The 22,007-nt window shown below is 40.2% G+C and overlaps 1 protein-coding gene across 11 annotated transcripts in view; it reads right to left on the bottom strand.

Moving 5' to 3' along the window:
• SLMAP (sarcolemma associated protein) overlaps nucleotides 1–22,007 on the bottom strand; it is a 169,933-nt gene that overhangs the window by 83,796 nt on the left and 64,130 nt on the right. For 8 of the 11 annotated variants that reach the window (XM_006033679.3, XM_014524722.2, XM_014524727.2 and 5 more), the window contains exons 2-5: nucleotides 16,591–16,744; nucleotides 10,830–10,902; nucleotides 6,792–6,828; nucleotides 1,824–1,886 (exon numbers count right to left, since the gene is read on the bottom strand). In XM_006033679.3, coding sequence (XP_006033741.1) covers nucleotides 1,824–1,886; nucleotides 6,792–6,828; nucleotides 10,830–10,902; nucleotides 16,591–16,744 — 327 coding nt within the window. The remainder of the gene's footprint in view (nucleotides 1–1,823; nucleotides 1,887–6,791; nucleotides 6,829–10,829; nucleotides 10,903–16,590; nucleotides 16,745–22,007) is intronic. The other 3 variants (XM_014524723.2, XM_014524728.2, XM_006033683.3) reach the window with 1 other exon arrangement.

Below are 22,007 nucleotides of genomic sequence, written 5' to 3'. Positions count from 1 at the left end.
TCCTGACTTCATCCTTGCAAGCCCAAGCAGTGCTCTTGTACTCCTCCCTATTTATTTTATACTAAATGGTTTTAAACATGAACCTGACAACTCCATTTTAGCCAGAAGTAGTAAGTTATTCCTTTTTCTTCTCACCAAAAAAGCAAGAATTCTAAAAGGCACATATGTTGAGGCTGAATTCTTTTCTTTTTAAAAATGTCATGGTTACCAGTAAGAGTACTAGACAGAGTGAAGCCACAATCAGTTAGTCAGTAAACATTAATATTACAAGCTGCATTTAACTGGTACATGGAAACTACTGAAATAGTATATCCGAAAATGGGCAACAAGCCTGGAGTAGATAGCAGCAAAATTATTAATATCAATACAAGTGAGAGAATCTTCTTGCTGGTATTCCAAAAACTAAATCTTCAAGAGAAACACAATTATTAGGAGATCCAATTTCAGTACATGAGTGAAAGAGACATAACAGCACAACTGAAGAGCTAAATAATTCCTAGATATCCATAAAAAAGTATATTTATAACCATTAACCATGCCCCTAGAAGAGTCAAGTGCATTAATCTGATGTTCACTTTGGGAAGAGGTAGAAATAAAAGACAACACAGTACATGAACATGAATTTATTTGTCCCTTGTTTTTTTTCCTAATACACTGAGAACTCTCTTTTTTTTCCTGACTTCTCTATTTTGAGTGAGATTTCAGAAGACAAATTATATTGACACCCAGTCAGTAATTCAGGCAGTCAGATAAGCGGAAAAACACAAGGAGGGTTTTGAAGAAGCAGTAGTCTTCAGACATTCCCATCTAAAGCAGGAAGTCTCAATATCAATTATCAGCACTACAAACTGCATGCTAACAACATAAATGTCATACTGGGTCCTGTTTTCAAGAGTAGCAAGTTGCAGATCTTTAGATAAGTGGTCCACAAAAGATGGCTATGATCAATCAAAAGTATATGAATAATCACATTTACATAGAGGTCTACAACACCATTTAAAATTTCCAAATGGGTCCACACCTCCATTATAAATTTTAGGGGTCCGCAAATGAATGAATGCTTGAAAACTGCTGCTTTAGATGGAAAACATGTACAGAGTTTGTCTAGTGCAGTGGTTCTCAACATTTTTAGACTCAAAGCACTCTTCAACAGACTCAAGCACCCCTTGGAAAATGCCAGCTCTCAGTTTTCACTTGAATTGTTTACTACAAAAAATAATAAAGCCAATACTTCTTTTCCAAAGAATGTAAAAGACCAAAACAGGTCAGAATCCTTTAGCACTATAGATTCCAAGTTGATCTCCCTGGGTTTTATTTTGGGAATCATGTTTGTACACCTAAATAGTGCTAATGTTGTATGGTACTTCACAGCACCCCCGACAGGATCCCAAGGCACCTTAGGCTGCTGCGGTACCCTGGCTGAGAATCACTGGTCCATCCCCTGTCTAACCCTCTCTGGCATCGGCCATTTTTGGTTTAGGGATGTCAGAGAACTGTTTCATTTGATAGCTATCAATGGATCTGACCCTCCATGAATCTGACCACATGCAAGCCAGATGCTGCTATATTATCTGTAAAAAAAAATATATATATATATATTCACACAGGTAACAACATATAAGTGTAACTCCCATACACTTTTTATGCTGTTTGAGGGAACAAGCAATTAGTTCTTACCTGTCGCCGTTTATAAAATTGCATTCTGAATGGAAATGCACAAGTATAACAAATATAGAACATTAAGATACTGAACAAAATTCAAGTACTTTGCTGCACAGAACTGTCAAATTAATTACTTAGAATCTTAACATTAAAAAAAATACCTGCAGATACTGTGAAAGCTGAAACAGTTCCTGAGAGTACATACTGGGAGTGTTAGCAGCAACCTGTGAAATGAAAGATTCAAAATTGTGTTGGACACTCTACAAACTCAGATGATTAAAAAAAAATCATTTAAATGTCTAGAAAATAAAATCTTTTTATGAGAAAGTTTATCATCTATAATTTCTTTTCTCTTAGTCCTTTACTATTCTATTATTACTATTTTTTTGTATTTTAGTATCACTTACAAACCCAAATCAGGAATGAGGCCCCACTGTGCTACACATAACACAGAATTCAGAAATAACCAGTGACCCAGGAGAGCTTACATGCTCAACTGAAATACATCTGGGAAAGGGAACAAGATGCATACAGGAGAAACCACATTGCCAAGGTTGCACAGCAGATCATGGCACTACTGAAACTGAAACTCAAGTCTCTGAGCAGTTTTACACATGCAAGTGCCACAGCGCTGAGTGTATATGGCCACCAGGTAGCCTAGAGATCAGCTCCTGCACATAAGTCTGGTGGGGCAGAGGGGTGCAGACTGAGGCCCCCATAGGAAGGGAGGGAATTGGGCAGGGCTGGGGATGCTGCCCAGCTGGGTGGTGCATGAGGTTTGGGGCCTGGGGCCAGAATGAGCAAGTGAGGAGCAGGACAGGGCCGTGGGCACCTCGTCTGGAGGGCAGGGGGTGGGACCGGCTCCCTGCCACTGCGCTCACTCCCGGAGCCCACAACCCCATGCCACTGCCCCTGCTGCTGCCATGCAAGCAGGGGACACCTCTCCAGGGCAGCACGGAGTTCAAAGAAGCAAGGAGCTTCCCCGTGGAGCCCTGCTCTGCCCTGCCGCATCGGGTTGCACCCTCTGGGCTGCAAAGGGATCAGGGGCATGTGGGGTGGGGGAGTGAGGGACACCAGCAGGGCCATGGCTGGGAGTGAGGGGCCTGGACCTGCATTTTGTTAGCTAAGAGGGAAGGGAGAGCTTTGATTTTCCATGATAAAAAACCCACAATCAAATACCAAAATTTATAGGTATTTAGAATTTTTTTTATTATAGTGATCGAGGCACTGGTAGGCTTCCAAATTGCTTTAAATTGTCAATAGATCAAGTAAACCTTGTGTTCAACTGATACCTACATATATAGTGGCCTTTCATTTTAATCACAGATTTTGGGGTTTTAATCAGAAAATTTGCAGTTTGCGATTTTTAATCAGGGAAAACCAGGATCCCTGCTTATAATCAATCTCTTTTATAAACCTGTCATGTTAATGGCCCCACCCAGCCCCGGCGAGGGGGGCAGTCTGGGCTGTGGCACATGAGGCTGGTCCCACTGCCCCTAAGCGCAGAGGTGCTGCCTGGCATGGAGCGCAGCCTACCCTGTCTCTGCACACAGCTCTCAGGCACACTGGGAATTGTAGTTTGCGGAGCCAGGTGGCATGGCAGCCAGACTCAGCTTCTCAGTAGCCCCCACAGCATTGGTTTGCTCCGCCCTCATACTTCTGGCTGCCTCTGCCAGCAGTATCATAGTAAGAAATTTTGGTACCTTAGGCAAAGCCTGCAGTGGCAGCTGCCCTCGCCCCATGCACAGATCTTGGGGGGGCATGCCCCCCCATGCTTGCATGGGAGCGCATGCAGCAGCAGAAGCCGCTCTCTCCCGTCCCCTCCCCAAAGCGAGCCACTCATGGCTCTGTCCCACATCCTGCTCCGGCTGGGTAGTGCCTGTTGGCTCCCCTTCGCTTCAGTGCCCAGGGCGGTCACCCCACTCACCCACCCTTGCTACAGCACTGACTACCAGCGTCTCTGCCACTGTCACTGGACCCACGCTGCTGCCTCGGCCCCTAGCCCACCTGCCCCACACCCAACACTGCAAGCACCAGACAGAGCATGCAGGTGGCAGATGCCTGTGGGCAGGGCATGCTCAGCCAGGCAGATGTAATGGGGCCACAGATGGGTAGGGAGCAGTGTCTGGGAGTGGGATGGTTGACCAGGGCTGGGGCTGAGGCCAGGACCCAGGAGAGAGCTGAGATCCACTCCCCCTGCATGTCCCTGTAGACAGGCACTGGTTCTGCAAGCAGCCCAAATAATTGCCCAGCCACAGGTTAGGTGGTAGCTAGATGAGACAGTAAGAAACTTAAATTTGCCTTTGTTTTATCTTCAAACTATATTGTCAATTTTTTATCCATAATTCTTTTCTCTTAAATAATAAATCCTTTTGTTGTTTTGATTTCTTATTGATTGCACATGGTAAAATGACATCTCAGAGCAAGTGATATTCCAGGGTAGCCCATTCTATGGAAAGGGAGATCTAAAATTCTTTTACAGCCCATGAGGAAACTACCTGGAGCTGGCAAAGATCCCCTGCTACAGCTGTGGGGTCTGGTATAAGTACAGCAGAGCTGAAGCTTGGGGGGAATAAGGAATTATCCCAAGGTAAACCTTGGTCTGTTCCTTGGGACAAGCAATGGGATGGCAGGGAGAAATTTAGGGCTCTGAGGGTACCCCATGGTTGGCTTTGCAACATTCATTTTAAAACTGGTTAAGTTCTTTTGTTGCTACGATTCTTTTAGAAGGCCATTCCAGAATGGTTCCAGGAACTATCATTCCTTTGATGGTTAGAAACCTTCTCCTAATTCCATTTTCAATTTCTCACGGTCAGTTTGCTCTTGTGTCAACACTATCCTATCACATAAAATAGCTTATCTTCCTCGCTGGTGTTTACCTCTTAATGTATTTACACAGAGTAATCACATAGCCTGCCAGCTCTCACTTTGCAAGATCAAATAAGCCAAGTTACTTTAGTCTTCTTTCCCAAGATATACTCTCTAATCTCCTTCTTAGTAGTCCTTCTCCATTCTAGTAGCCCTTTCTCTGCACCTGTTTCCAGTTTCACTTAATTTTTCTTAAACATGGTGACCAGCATTGTACATAGTATTCCAGGTGAGATTTCAGTAGTACGTCCCACAATGGCATGAATACCACTTTTCTTGCTCTACTAGAATGAACTTACCTGATCCACCAACAACACTGTTGGTGGATGGGTGTATTTGTAACAATGTCAAGGAAAACAGAAGCAAATAAATTATTTAAGAGCTCTGCTTTTTCCATCCTATCAGTTATGAGTTGCCCTAGTCCATTCTGTAGTTGCCCTATGAGATGGGTCATTCCACCCACTGGCAGAAAAGATCGCCTAGTGCTGCTGTAGACTAACCACAATCCAAAATATCTAAGACCTACCACCGTCAGTAGCATTTGTTCTCCAATCTATGTCTGGGAAGTTAAAAATCCTCAATAAGGATGCAGAAAATGCTTATGGCACAGATTTGTAGAAAACCTTTTTTATATCAACTTCAGTCTAATGTTTATTCAGTCTATTTAATAGGTAAAAAGTCTTTCAACATACATTTCATATAACCTGACTGCACCCAGCATAATTGTTAAGCTAAAGGGAAAGGAAAAAAAAATTAAATAAAACAGGCAGACCAGCGGACTGATTCAAATGAAAGGTTAAAAATATTTTAGTGAGAAATTCTGAGGAAGGCTCTTTTTGCTACATATTGTGTGTGTGTACCAAAGACCAAAAAGTTTGATTTTATATAAAGAAATTTTGGTGTGGGGCTTAGCTGACCCTTTGAACCATCTCAGAAGATAACTTACAGGCAGCACAATGTTTTGCAGAATGCCTCTCTCCAAATCAGGGTAGAAATACTTCCTCCCCAAAAGATGCACATTCTGTGATGCCTGATGATTCAAATAAAACTCAGAATTGGTAGAGACATTTAATTGAGATTTTTTTGTTTTGTTCTGGAAATAATACTAAAGAATACATAAAAATGGAAGGTGGCATTGCCTAACACAGAGAAAAAGACAGATTCCAAAGACAAGAGCAACAGAAAGAAACTGGGAGACTAATTTCCTACTAATTATGCTTAGAGCAGGTAGCGACTTGAAGAACATACATATACTCCCTAGATATCTTCCAAATTACTACAATTCAAGTCAACAAATAATATATTTTTTAACCAGTTCAAATATAGCTTATCCTTAAATCCATTGAGCAAAAAGTTCCATAACAATTAAAATAAAATAAAAAATGAGTAAGGGCTAACACTGTCTTAAGTTTTAATTTAAATATCCTGCCTTAATTACTGAAGCATTTTCCTCTCTGACTTCCCTCATCTTCACATTTACTCTTGTACTCCAACCCATACAAAGCTACCACAAATCATCTTTGTGCCTCATTTTGTTCATTTTGTTTTAATCTCTCCCTGAATCTGTGTTATTACATCAATTCAAGCTTCTTGCTACCACCTTTGTAGCTCCATATAGCCCTGCTGTTTTCCACTAATCCAAGTATGTCATTCTTCATGTTCCTTTGCCAATGTGCCCACACTTGACCAGCTGTTCTATGGTTTCTAGCAAGTGCAAAACATGTATTTAACAAAGCAGCAAAGCCATCTTTTTCTAATTCTTCCATTAGGCCTGCACCTTACAAAAAATATATTTTTTTTTTTTTTTTTTTTAACTTAAGCATTACCCTCAACAAACCCCAACATGCCAACTTTTGTGATGTGACAGTATATTACTGCACTGTAAACAAAAACAGCCAAGGAAGGTTTTAGTTTTTTATGGCAATATTAAGTTGTAATGGAATATTTTTCATGTATAAAATCTAACACCCCCTATTAGTTCATGAAATATACAATGACAGCAAATATTAACTCTTACCACAGCCCTTTCTAATCAGTATGTATTTACTTAGATCATGACTGGTATAAAATCCTCAGGGCACCTACCTCTATAATTATGATATTTTGAGATTCAGCAACATTTATGTTTAGAAATAGTAAACAAAATATTAAAACGTGAAATTTTTGAATGAGTGGCATCTCAGAAAGTAATTAGGTTTCTCTCATTCTGTTACCTTTTTCATACTTTTTAACTGAGAAAACAGACAATGCAAAAACCGTACCTTGTCAACAGGACTTGGTAACGGAGCATGGATAACACTGAAAAAAAGAAAACATTAAATAATAAAGTCTTAAATTATACTATTATGAAAGGAAAATGGAACACAAAAGTAGTTCAAATATGCACAAAGGGGCTGGTACTCCTGTTAAATATTTAACCTAATCAATGTTTTATGGTGTGCATGCTGAATTTCTTTTTGTGAAACGAAGTGGTGGAAGTAGGTTTTTCAAATCCTTGCTTTCAGTTCTAAATTGATGATAAACAAATCAATGAGGCATCCTCTAAACTTTCATGACTTTAACAATAAACAGTACAAAACATTTAGAAAATCAGATTTTGTTTAAAGTCCAAATCAGTAAAACAAAACTTCGGTTAATTTGCCATTCCAAGGGAATACAAATAATGGTGAAGTATCCAGTAGCAACCAATTATAAGAGGTTGACAGTTGGGGTAAAGGACACTGGTAGGGAATTGAAACAGAAGCAAATTCACCAGAGCTTACACTTCCCTTTGAATTCAGTAAGATTTGTGCTCCTGTACTTAAGGAATTAGCAAGGAGAATCATAAGGGCCAAAGTGCTCTGGCATCCAATGCCATTTTGATCAGTGAGCACACGTGTACAAGAAGCCTCCCAAGATCCTCACAGTAAGATGCGGAAGGTGACACCACAGGCAAAATGCCCCTGTCAAAAGCAAGCATCAGGTAAACACAGAAAGAAGCCTAATCATTCCAAACACCAGGTTGTTTTTTTTAAGTAAAAGGAAGACAGGTCTTATCTTGTCCCTCTTTCACTGAGAGCCATTCAAAGTCACTTCTACCCCCAAGACTGTCCCAACTTATCTTACTTTGGTTGAGAGAGAGAAAAAAAAAACAAAGCTAAGGATAAGAAACTGCACAGTTCCAGAAATGGGATGCTCATTTATATGTGCTCTTCCACCTTTAAAACTCTGCAGCATTTGCATGGAGTGTACGTGACAGCAACTGTGTTTTTGTTTCATTCATTAGGCCAAACTTAAAGACCTAAAACACATTCAAAAAAGTGTTTCCCCACCCCGTTTTCTCCCCAAAATATGACACTACAAGAATGTTTATATTTTCAGAGAATTATATTAATATTCTCCGTATGTACATATGCTACAAAAATAAAGAAAATTTACCCCGTGCCTCATTTTCATGCTAGTAGCTTCATCAAAAGAATGGTGTGTACATTTACTCTAGTACAACTGCTGTAAAAAATAGCACTGCATTATTTTGCACCTTGAGAAAATACATGGTGAGCTGCACAGTGCACATGAATTCTTTAAAATCAATTTGCTGAAAACTCAATTAGGGCAATAAAAATCAATGTAAATATTTCATATTTCGATCATGCTGCTAAAGTAAAAGAAATAATATTTGGTATAAATAAACGGATTGATGGAGAACCTGGGCAATTTGAGGAGTTATTAAAGTTAGGCAAAAAACTGCTAAGACTCCATGGCCTATTGACATCAATAGAAACCTGTAAGCAGCTTTGAGCGGTTTTTCAATCAGACCTCAAAATACTGTGGATAAACTTAAATATCTGTACAATTTCCAAAAAAATAGTAATAACAATTATTTAAATTTAGGGTACTAGTCATCTGCTTCAAAAAATTTTTGCTTATATTCTGTTGTTTAAAACAACCACTTAAGTGGGGGTGGGGGAAGCTTTCTTTTAACTCCTGCTGTCCTGTCTATACATAGCTTAGTTTATGTCTGCAGAACCCACACAGAATCATAGAAAATTAGGGTTGGAAGAGACCTCAGGAGGTCATCTAGTCCAACCCCCTGCTTAAAGCAGGACCAGCCCCAACTAGATCATCCCAGCCAAAGTCTTTATCTAGCCAGGTCTTAAAAACCTCCAAGGATGGAAATTCCACAACCTCTCTGACTAGCCCGTTACAATACTTTGATACCCTCCAAGTGAGAGAGATATCTGGTTCCATTTTATATACTTCTATTTCAGCACAATCAGTACCCAAAGGAATGAATACAGCAAAGGAACTACATCCTCAATTTCTTTCTGTGCTTACAGAACAACAAGAATGGTTCTCACATGTTGATTTCTTCAGGAAAATGTGTTTTTTAATTACAATAGATGCTAACATAATTTAGAAACAACAGGCAATTCAGCAACAATACGCAAATATTATTGGGTCAAATTCAAGTATAGCATTTTCTTAAATATTACAAAACACAAATGACAAAGCAGTGTTTGCCAGCAAAATGCATACATGTGAAGTTTAACGAAAACCAAACGGTACTGCATTAATTCTTCAAAGAAAATATAGCATATACTATTATATGCAGCTCATGGTTTTCAGCCAATATATGCAAAAATTATCTATATTTCCTCAGTGCTTATTTACCACTTTCCTTTTAAAAAAGCAGATTAACTCTCATAAAATTTTCAGTTATTGTCCAAATTAGAGAGAATGCCAAATTTAAAAAAAATTCTAGTGTTGAAACAACTATTAATATTCTTACCACTACCACCTACATTATTAAAAACTTTTGAAGAAACAAAATTATTACTTATGTGTAAAAAGCTACTTGTGTGTTCCATAATATTTTACACGTATTCCAAATCAGTTTTCCTCCAGCAAATCATTTTTCCCTATTTGTGTGAATCTTCATGTAACAGCCCAAAGTAAAATATTTTAATAAACTACAAACAGTGACTGAAACAAGTGTGAAGAAGCTCTGTGACAGGCAAACCAAGATACAATTACAACTCCTTATAAAACAATGATAAAATCTGTAATTCACAATTTACTGTTTAAAGTTTTTTCCATATCAAACATTATAAAAATGCTTAAATTCATTTTTATAAAAAGTTATCCATAATTACAGGAGTCAACAACAAAGATGTAGAAAACCCACTCAAATTCTAGCCCAAGTCTAAAAGAAATTTGGTCGGGATAGTTTGTATGGGACTCAGCAGAAACTAGCTTCCCTCTCTGAAGGAGGAAACAAATAGAAGCAGTTTAACTCCAAGTGGTAATCCATTTGGAAGTGTAAAAGGCAAAAATGAAATAGCAGCCACATTACCCATAAGTGAGAGCAGAAAGGTTTGAGGCACCAATTTACTACAAAAATGGGAAGCAGAATAGATCTCAGAGTTTCGTACAAGCCTAGAAGAGCAGCAGGAAAAAGATAAAAGGCAGCAGAAGGAGTTGCACAGCATAGTAGTATAAAGCACAAATGGATTTTATCCAACAGAAAAAATTAGAAGAGAATCTTTTTCAGAGAGGGTTTTTTGTTTTGTTTTTGATGTAAACTGAATTTGCCTCTTTTAAAGGCAGTAGCTACTTTTTCCAATTCGGTTTTAGTTTCTCAGGTAGAGAAGGAAAAGAGTTTTTTCAAAACTTGCTTGATAGGCAGCAGGCCATGTAATCTTAATAGGAAAGACAAAAATCATATAATTTACTAAACTAATTTTCCAAAGTACTTTAATCAACATAAAATTAATGTTCTCACCAGCACTAAAAAGCTGGAACCTCATTCAAACATTTAGATTGGCAAGGGTAGATTAACAAAGCTGTAACACCAGTGAATATATAAACCCTTAATCATTTTCCAAAATGTGGTTATTTATAAATTCAACTGCATTAACAGAAGTTTCCAGCTATGATTCAAATTCCTATTGTATACATTTATCTTGTTGAGCAACTGGATAATACACAGCACCATTTTGCTTACAGAAAATAAATTATTTTAACATATATTTGACTCTCAAGTGTTAAACATTACCAGGTTTACTGATAAGAAATCACTCCTTTATTTTGTCACCCCACTATTCTCCCTTCCACATCGATACTGCCTTTAGTCATTTATCATTCATTAGGTTACATATGCCTAGATGGGCATAGATTTTGCATGTTACGTTACACATTTCTATACAAGTGTATCAGTTAACATATTTAAATGTGTATTTATCATCATCAGAATTCAACACTTAGATGCTCAGCATAAAATAGTCTAATTTTAACAGATACAAGTAAATCTGCATGCTTACTCTGATCGTAGTCGAGCTTCCATACCATCTGGGAGAAATAGTTTAATTGTGGAGACTATACATCCATGGGTAACTGGAAAGAAATAAGAACAGGGGAGTCTTAATAATCAATTATTAATGATTAATTTAAAGAATGGAAAATTAAAAAAATTTGGTTTAGGAAATATGTTATATTGTAGTAATTATTGGGCCAACCACGCAACTAGGAACTGTGAAGTGAAGGACAAGAGAAGATGAGAGATGTCTTCAAGCATTGACTTCTATTATCTGTCTGCCTTGTCAGACCTCCCAATGAGAAAGCAAAAACTGGCCGATCACAAGCTTGAGGAGTTGACACTGCGCCAACTCTTGACTTAAGGTGTTCCAGGTCTGAATCTTTCATACCTAGTGGAGCTCACAACATTTCTTTCCGATAAATGCTTATGAACCGACAAGAAACTTAACTATACATTTTAAACACGTTGACAACGTGAGAGATCAGGCAAAAAAATGGAATATGCCCTCATTGAGTGAAGTGACAAGAACAGAGGTATACTAGATATGCTGAACTACTCCCCTGTTTACTGGGAAGAGTTCTAATAATCTACACCTGGAAGCAAAACAGTTCAAAGTTAAAAAGACATATCTATGCCACCAAACATAAAATTCTAATTCCTGGGATCTACCTAGAAATCTGTATTTACAAACAGAGGAACCAACAAGGGCAGCACAGAGGGTGAGTCAGAGTTGCTACTCATTGATAATATTCCTGAGGTTGCATCCAAGGAGACAAAGAATCTCAACTCAGAAATACTTCTAGAAAGCATATAGTGAAGACCTCAGATCTTACCTTCAAGACTCTAAACAAAGGGCATCTCATATTAAGGACAGGGAAAAAGCCACTCTTCCGGAGGAGTGGGATCTAGTTATACTTGAAATCACAGATATGACCTAAAGAGTGAATTTGTGGTTACACAATACTTGTTTCTAATGTGATGCAAGTGAATCAATCTCTCTATAATGTGGTTTTATTAATAAAGACCTAACTATGGTTCTACAGATACTCATTTAGCAACCATAGTTTTCTGTATGATTCAGGAACATGTGACACACTGAAACAGATGTAGGAGCCACTCAACAGCTCAAGGTCACCCACCTACAATCACAAAACAGCCACAACAGTCACTTTATTGTAATGGTTAATAATTATGCCCCACTGCTGGATATGGGTCTGAATCCAACCTGCAAGGAGGCCCATGATCCAGATCCAGCTCAGGAGGGTTAAATGAGTTGGACATCCCTGCACAGAAAAGGGATAACACTTTGAAGAGGATTCTAAAAACAGTAAATGATTCTGAAACTAGGAGAAATGAGTAATTTCTTTCTACATCCAATACTAAAACATAGAAGTATTTTCTTGTTTAGAGCACTACGTTTGCTTCAAGTTGACCTGGACAAATGCATAAATTATTTTCTAGGGTGACTGAAATCTTGAATGATACCATACCACAAAGAGAGAGAACTCTTTTGTGACTCCTCGGCTTCAGACTTGCTGAAAGACCAAGCAACTTTGGAATTCTAAGTTCTTAATAAAGCATTAAGCAGAAAGAACAAATCAGTATACTACTTCTCCCTACAGGTAACTGTAACATCTTTCAGACTACATAATCTATCTTCCTAGTCAGTACTTACTTAGGAGAAGTATTCCTTTTGAGGTAAACCATTTGCTCTATCTGAAATAAGAGCACACAGCCAGCCTGATCTTCAAGTAACATCCAGGATAGTCTTTCAGGACTTCATGTAATTCTGAGACATTACAGATAAACAGAACATAGGGCACAGATCCATGGCTCTTAATTTTCTTAGACTTAATCACATCACTGATATAGATGTCCCTGACATCTATAAAGTAAATAATCTACTGCTGACTGTATAAGCAGAGATTTGATTTCCTGACACTGGGGCACTTAAATGAGAATTTTTTGAGGTCAGGTTTTTACAGAAATACTGACTCTGCAAGAGGTGGATATTAGTATCCACCTAGATTAATATCCTATGGATATTAGTTCAACACAACCTGGAGGAACCAGTGGGTGAATCTACATGTGCCATTAAGGTAACGTGATAAATTCCAGCACAAATTGCACCAGAGTTTATCACAGTGCCTTAATGGCATGTGTAGATGTTTAAACTGCTGTGGTCCAGGGCGTATACAGGGCAGCCCCTGGCTGGCAGGAGACTCAGGGGGTCAGCTCTGGGCTCCAGGAGGTGGCATCAGGGAGTCGAGGGGCCCCAGTGTGCAGAGCCCTATGGCTAGGTGGCAGGCAGAGGGCTGGACTCCTGCTGCTTGGGCTGATCGAGCACAATGTACACCCGGGTCAGTGTTTACGCAGGCATTTAGGTGCAGTTATTTTCACTGCTGTAAGGTAGTACCATCTCTGACAGTACTCCCACAGTGGCAAAAATTAACTTGTTGTGGTCTAATAGTGTTGCATGTGTAGACTGTGATGCTTTACACCACAGCAAATTAGTCTACTGCGCAGTTCAGCTCAAGTATAAATACATTCAGTGTCTATATTGCAATCCTGAGGGTGCAACATTATACTATTAACTGTGCCATTTGTAAGATGAATCAAACCAAGGTCGTCTTTGCTTTCTGTGTGGAAAATGGATAAACCAACCAAAATAACACAATAAAACAGACTAGTGACTGTTTTTATACCCAAGCATATTTGAAGGCACACACTACTGTTTGTCCATGTACTCACTGTTTTATCCCTACTAATTTTTTTTTGCAAAAGGTTCAGATGCTTTGTGTAAAGGGCTACTGAAGTATCACAGTGGAACTTGGCATTAAAGGAATTCACTACTTTTTATACAGCTTTTCTATAGTCATTCTTCTTACTATTAAGTGTAACAGTTGAATTTACTGTACTGAAAGAAATAAAAAAAAAGGGTATTTTCCATGCATTTACTATGAGCATTCAATAATTGTTCATATTTTGCATGTAATCATTTTCACTGAGATGCTGTTGCAATTTAATTGTAATTTCTGTCATATGGACCAGCATGACCATTTAAATCTTATTCACTGATCTGGATGAGCTAATGTTCCTCTCCAAAAGCTGCACAAGAGCACTCATTAACAACACAGCATTATATTGTATGCTCTACTTTTCCGGTCTGTAGCAACTACAGCCTAAGTTCCCTACAGAATCTGGTGGGAAGAATTTAAAATTATGGAAATACTTATTACTATTGCCCAATTTCTAGCAACAGATCTCTTGAGATTCATCTTCTAGAAACCTTATATAATTTGACTTTATTGTCAATACTGATAAAAGAACTGAGATTTAAATTTCTAAGTAAAAGCTCTAAGGCCTCTCAGTTTTTGAACCGTCTTGCACTCAAATACTCCACAGCAGCCCCTTGACATTTTGGTGAGAGTTGCAAGTTTTGCCAAATAAATGTTTCCTAATTGGTTTGGGATACAACATATTCTCCTAAGAATGAATTTAATTTATTCCCAACATAAATTTCAAACAGTATTGAATGGTTGCTAATTTCATGACACTGTAAAATAATTTAGTATTAATGTTTCTTCATGTTCATCTCACAACAATACCAGCTCTTCAAGAAAATCTAGGTGCTCATAAAATGAAGTGGGCTGCACAGGTCTGAAGATTAAATTGGGCATGTTAGAAAAAAAATTTCAAAGAGCTGAACTACTGTTCCAGTAATCTTGGTTTAGAAAGCAGCTCTGGGAATATGGGACAAATGCACACTTGAAGCAGCTTAAAAAGTGAAGGAGGAACTGCTGCTGCTCAGAAGTGTGCACCAGCTGTTACCCTGAGATTGTTATGTGCGCATAAACCTGGAGCCATTCAAGTGAGCTGAACAGTTCCAACATTGACCCTGGATGAAGAAGGGTTAAGTTGGAGCAGTTTTGCTACACTTATACTGCTAAGTTTCAGGCACACCTACAGCATAGCAGCTGCTGTGCTAGTTTGGAACAGCAACTCCTCCTTCACTTTTGAAGCCACTCCAAGTATATGAGGATAGAATAAAAACAACTGAGCAAAGGAAGTGAGCAACAGAATTACTTTTGCCCACATTCAGAGCATTCACAGGCGTAAAAATTCTCCATGACACTTAGTTGAACTGCTCCCAAGTTCCTTTGCACATATTCTTTAAGGCTTTAGTAATCTTTTTCTTTACTATTTCATGTTAAGGGCCAAAGTAAATTCTAAGCTAGAGAGAAACTTTATTTATTTATATAGGAGACAAAATACAGCCAAACAGCAGCAAAATTCACAATATTATTCCTGTTCATTTAAATAACCTGTAAAAACCTACACTGTTCTGGCATCATCTGGGTTTAAAAGTGCAATCACCACCAGTTAAATACCATATTATTTCCCTTAACTCAGGGGTGCTCAACCCTTTGCATATGGACCAGATCCAGCTGGAAATGCCATGTCATATGGCCCATAGGGCTCCTCATGCATGTGGACATTTGGCAGCAGGAGAGTGGTGGCATTGCTCCCCTTCTACTGAAATTTCCAGACCCAGGGAGAGCTCTAGGCCATACATGCTGGATGGGGTACCTGATCCCAGCACACAGGGCCAGGCAGTGGCAGTGCCAGGTCCTAATCCCAGTATGGAGGGACAGGAGGGGGCTGCACCAGGCCCCCAGAATCCCAGTGCACAGGGGGCAGAAGGGGGTGGTGCTGGGTCCCCAGGGCCTAATCCTGGTGTGGGGGTGGGGGGCAAGAGGGGGCGGCACCAGGCCTCTAGGATCCAATTCTGGTGCACAGAGCTGCAGGGGGTGGTGCTGGGCCCCTAAGACCCATCCTGGCGCACAGGGGGCAGGAGGGGTAGTGATGGGTCCCTGGTGACCAATCCTGCTGTGTGGGACATGGAGGGGATGGTGCTGGACCCTACAGTCTGATCTAACCCACAGACCAGACCCATACCACTCATCTGGCCCACAGGGTCAAAACGTTATGCATCTTAACACCTCTTAATACAACCTTTGTGAAGGACTTCTCTAGAAAGGGGACAATGAGTTGTGATACAGCAGGGATGACTAACTGTGCTTCAGTGGAAGCTCTTCAATTTGGTTAACAAACTTAAACGTTGCTAAATTATTCATGTAGGACTTCTTCAGAAGGTGGGCAGCTTGCTGATGCTGAAGAAACCATATGGACAGTCATTTTCTCAGGAAATTTCTGAGGATATTCATTACAGGCCTGCAGCTGGTCTCTAGTACAAGCTTAACCAAGAACAACAACTAAGTAGGGACTAACATTGTTTGAAGAAAAGGAACCTCTTTTATAATTAAGAGAGTCAATCAATCATCAACAATATTTTAACATCCCTCATCCCTTCACTTTCATGAGCACCCCCCAACCCCTACCACTGCGTCCAGTAGCAACAGCAGGTATGGAAGAAAAAAAAACAAGTGACCCCGAAAGAAAGTGGCCCACTTCAGACTTCCGCTGACCATGCCATCAAGCAATTCCTATTGTTCACACCAGCACCATCTTACTGGTTGAAGATATCTGGGATTCTCCTACTTGGAGGGTAAAAAAAGCCTGCATAAAAACCTAAAAAACTAGCAGAAGTCATCACACAGGAACACTTAAGACTGCCCTACAACATAATACTCGATTTAACACTCTGAAGTATGTTTCTCTTTTAGAGTTTCTTTTCAGCAGAATGCTTCCAATAAAAAAGTGTTTGAGAATTGAAATTAAAATTGAAAAAAAGTGATCCATACCCTTACCTTTCCGCGTGTTCTCAGTCACATCTACACCAAACTGGATGATGTCACCAGACATGATCTCACATGGTGGGCTTTCCTCAGATCCTCTGCTCAGTCTCTGACTGTTTATAAAGGTACCGTTACTACTCTTAGTGTCTTGAAGGTAGAACTGCAAAGAAAAAAGTTATACTGCAGTAAGTTTTCTGCAAGAAAAAAGTTTAGTGAAATCAAAGCTACGTTCATTTTACATAACAGACTCAAGTTATAAATGGGAAAATACGGAGTACAGACAAATTACCATTTCCTGAATATATTTCCAAATGTCAGGTTATGTCTATCCATGGCTTTTTAGTTTTGTTCAAATAAATTCAAGTGTTAAGTAACATATCTGTACATTGCAGCATAAACATTAAGCAAATTTGAGTTAACTTTTTTCTGCAATTAATGGGTTAAACGTGTGACCAGCATAAAACCAAAAACAAAACCCAAAAAAACTTTCTTGCAGTGATCATGCTAGCATTTACGATTGTATTAAAACATCTAAAAATTAAAGTTGCAGCTATATTCTTAAGATTCCAGTTTTCCAAGATGCAAATAAGCCTTGCTGTGTAACATGGCACTGGACTTAGAAAGAAAAGGATGAGGAACTAGGACACACAGTTATAGGGATATCTTCTTCCCACCACCACCATGGATTCCCATGAGAAGAGTGAGCTAGACTAGAGGGATAGATGTTGCACCCCAAATATTTGCACCCCACATGGAAAAGTTAATGAGCTGAAAGGAAAAAACAGAAGAGGCCCATCTTCCAACCACCCTTTTGTGTATATATCTGCCTCTTCAATATCTGATTTGTTACTGCCATCTGTAAACTCACTCTTGCAGAACCAAAAGGTGATGCAGGTACATAAGCTCCCCAGAGGCAATACAGAAAAGGGGTCACAATTCTAGTACATGAAAAAGGAAACACCCACAAGCATAAAGACACGGACACACAGACAGCCAATAAGTGCATGATCAGAGGTCAGGAAAACAGACCTTATGATGAGAGGCTATGGGACTCTTCAGCCTGGAAAAGCACAGGCTCAGGGACTATCTGATAGCCACCTATAAGTTTATAAGGGATGCTCACCAGGATCTGGGGGAATGTCTGTTCACCAGAGGACCCCAAGGGATGACAAGGTCAAACGGTTATAAACTCCTCCAAGACCGTTTCAGACTGGACATAAGAAAGAACTTCTTTACTGTCTGAGCCCCCAAGGTTTTCATAGATTTCATAGACATCAGGGCTGGAAGGGACCTCGGAAGATCATCAAGTCTAGCCCCCCGCCCAAAGGGCAGGAAGTCAGCTGGGGTCATAGGATCCCAGCAAGATAAGCATCCAGTTTCATCTTGAAGGTGTTCAATGAAGGCGCTTGAACCACCTCCGGTGGCAGGCTGTTCCAGACCTTGGGGGCTCGGACAGTAAAGAAGTTCTTCCTTATGTCCAGCCTGAAACGGTCTTGGAGGAGTTTATAACCGTTCGACCTCATCATCCCTAGGGGTGCTCTGGTGAACAAACGTTCCCCCAGATGCTGGTGGTCACCCCTGATAAACTTGTAGGTGGCCATCAGATCACCCCTGAGCCTGTGCTTTTTCAGGCTAAAGAGCCCCAGGGCTCTCAGCCTGTCATCGTATTCATCGTCTGGAATAGACTGCCATTGGAGGGGGTTCAGGCACCTACTTTGAACGCCTTAAAGAGAAATCTGGATGTTTATCTTGCTGGGATCCTATGACCCCAGCTGACTTCCTGCCCCTGGGGCAGGGGGCTGGACTCGATCTTCCGAGGTCCCTTCCAGCCCTAACGTCTATGAAATCTATGTGCACAAATTAAACTAAAAAAACCTCTCACATATAAAGATATAGTAATCTTGTGTTACAATTAGCTACAGTAGAGAATGTCAAATGGAAAACTATTTTCAATGTAATGTCCTTTTACATGCAATCAATTTAGTTTTCGCTGCATAATTAACACATTTAAGTTTTAATTACCCTATACTAAAAATTATAGAAACACAGTAAGAATTAAAATAATTTATTTGGATAGTGCAACTAGTAAAAAAAAAAAAAAAAAAACCCCTGTAGATGTTTTAATCAATAGATGCTCAAGTGTGGATACACAATTTTTCAGAACTAGAGATATCAAAATCCTACAAAGTCATCTTGCTTTCAAGATCATTGACAAATCATTTGATCAACAGTGCCTTTTTTCTTTACAGCTGTTAGCAGCAAATTCTAGGGTTTCTTCCAAATTAGTTTCAATTTATTCAAATGATCTTTCTTTAATCCCCCCATCATTTTAGCTTTGTCTCACTAATCCTACCTTAAAAATTAAAGGAAAAAACCCAAAAACAAAACAAACACGCACCTTCTCCCATCCAAAATTGCTACATTTATCTGGACAGGAGTCCAGTTGTATGCCTCTCATACAACAGGTAGAACTACTGCATCCCTGGTTTAGATCAGGAGGTGCAGAGCAGAAGTGCAGCTCCAAACTGTAACTCAGTACCATTTCTGCAAAGCACAGAGTTACAATGTTACCCCAGAACAAACAGAAGTTCACTGTTGGTTCCAGGGGGACGGGAATCTAGGCCAGTTGGAAGCGAGCGGCCAGGTTCCCATAGCAATGGCCACAGCTCTCTGCCAATGCTGTTTGCAGAATGGGAGGGGGGAAAAAGGCAGAGGAGGAAACTCTTTCTTGGGGCTCCCCAGCTGCTGCTGAAAGGTGGGGTGGGTGAATTGACAAGCTGGGAGCTCCCCAGACACAAGTTACAGAAGATGCAATATTATGGAACACTTTTATCTGACACCTCATGCAATGTGAAGTCAGCTTTTCACCCAAGTAGCGTTTTTTAAAGCTGTCTATAGCCATGCATTTGTGACAGCTATAGACTGCTTTCTGTGGCCAGATCAGGCAAAAATTGTCGTTCCTCTCTGCACCCATAATACCTACATGCCTGTGCCCCTAATACCTACATAACCAGTTTAAAGTTAGACTTTTCTTTCACCCTTCAAAACACATGTATCCACCTAGACTAGTGGTTCTCAACCTTTTTTGTACCAGGACCCATTTGTAAACTTCAATAGGCACTCTCAACCCAGTGCCCCTCATTCCCAACCCTTTACCTCCCACCCCCCCAGGCCCCAGCTCCTCAGCGTGTAGGGCAGTGGGTGGGTGTGTGGGGCGGGGCAAGGGGAATGGGGGACCACAAGCAGCCACTTGCAGGCTGGAACTCAGCCAGCCTGCAAGGGAAAAGCCATGGTTTCTCACATTTTTCTCCTTTAAAGGAGAATCCATTTTTAAAAGTTGGTTGATTCATTTTTAAAGTTTGTTTGTGACCCTTCCATATATTCTTCCAACCCACTTTTCGGTCATGACGCACAAGTTGAGAAATGCTGACTTGGACCATTTACTGTCCACAAATCCTGATTTAAAAAAAAAATCTCAAGCTGAATTATATCATATTTCATGGTGTGCAAGTCAAGTTTTGAAGCCCAATTTGCATCTTAAAAATCAAGTTCTACTTATACAATGTGCCAAGTCAAAAAAAATAAAATAAAATCGGAGACAGGAAGCAGTTGGCAGAGCCAATCGCACCTTGTAGTGCATCTGTAGGTGCTTCACAAACAGGTCCAGGGAAGTGATTCTTCCCCTCTGTGCAGCACTGGTCAGGCTACAGCTGGAGTACTGTGTCCAGTTCAGGACGCCAGAATTCAAGTGGGATGCGAACAACCTGGAGAGGGTCCAAAGAAGAGCCATTGGCCTGATTAGAGGCCAGCAGGGAAAGCCCTACAAGGAAAGGCTAAGGGACCTTAACTTCTTCATCCTCTCTAAGAGAAGGCTGAGAAGAGACCTTGTGGCAGCGGACAAATTCATAAGGGGAGAGCAACATGAAGTAGGTGACGATCTGTTCACCAGGGCACCCCCCTGGAATGACAAGGAACAATGGCCATAAGCTACTAGTAAGAAGGTTTAGGCTGGATATTAGGAGAAAGTTCTTCACCGTCAGGGTTGCCAAAATCTGGAATGGGCTTCCAAGGGAGGTGGTGCTTGCCCTATCCTTGGGGGTCTTCAAAAGGAGACTGGACAGGCACCTGGCTGGGATCACATGACCCCAGGTTTGGTGACCCTTCTCTTGCCTGCCGGGGCAGGGGGTCGGACTAGATGGCCCACTGAGGTCCCTTCCGACTCTATGACTCTACTAATCTATTCCCAGTCATCCACTAGTTTTGCACTTGAACCAAATGAAAAGTGGCTTATATACTCTGACTTGTACTGTATGGAAATGACAGTCCTCATTTTCCCCAGTTTACCTTCTATGTCATGACAGCCATTAACACCACTAAAAGCAGTACCAGTAACTTACTGAAGTAGAGGTCTACCCCCAATCTATTTAAACATTTGTATATTTAGATATTACTATGCTGCTTTTCTAGGAGAAGTTTCTAGAGGTTACTTGTTTAACTGGTGAGGTACAAAAAAATGGGACTCTTTTATATGCTGAGAATGGCTAGTGCGATAATCTGGGGAATCTGCATGTATTTAACTTGAATTTATTGGCTGTTCTTATGTGTTTTTTGAATCACTTATTGATTCAAAGGACTAACTGTCCTGAGTAATCAGCATGGATCCTAGTTTTCCGTAAAAAACCCAAAATACTCCAATAAAAAAAAAAAAAAAACCCTGCATTTTTCTGCAGCAAGTCTCCTCTTACTGCTGACTGACAAAGAGTGCTGCTCTTCAGGTGGCAAAACCCTTCACTCATGATTGGCAGAGGCTGCACAATGGGCAGACCTCTCAGCCAATCAGTGATGGAAGGAGGAGGGTGGGATGCCATCTTGGCTACTTCCCAGAGTGCCAGCAGCTCCTTCCCTGGAGGGCTGCTGCAACAGCTATAAGAACTGTTGGCTCCCACTGGAGAGCCAGCATTTTATTTTCAGAAAGATTCTTTTCCAGAGATTATAAATATTCTGTGTACAAGTGCAACTTCCATGTTTTACTGAGGCAAACTGATTTCTAGGATCCCTGGTGATCTGAAAGGAACTCCTTCCTCACACCCATCAGTTTCTATAGGAAGTGGAACACTGTCCCAATGAAATCTGAAACAGCTAAATTTTGTGTTAGTTTAAACTACTGAAGTACAACCTCTGGCTAATCAATAAGTAAAGAAGTTCAGATAATGTGTTTTAATGCTTCTGTGTACAAAGTTCTAACTTTAGGAAACATGAAATGGTTCTCGTCAGCAGACCAAATTCAATGGAGAATCATTAAACCTGGCAACTGCACTGATTGGACAACTGGTGTGGTACAAAAATCAGCTGCAGCTACTTCCCTTCTCAAAGTGCAGGGAAGGGCTGTGTGAACTGGAAATTTCCCAAGTGGGCCAAAGGGA

The sequence above is a fragment of the Alligator sinensis genome, unplaced genomic scaffold, assembly GCF_000455745.1.
Source record: "Alligator sinensis unplaced genomic scaffold, ASM45574v1 scaffold1273_1, whole genome shotgun sequence".
Lineage (NCBI taxonomy): Eukaryota > Metazoa > Chordata > Crocodylia > Alligatoridae > Alligator > Alligator sinensis.
Note: the sequence above shows the minus strand (reverse complement) of the source record. Positions and strands in the feature narration are given on the sequence as shown.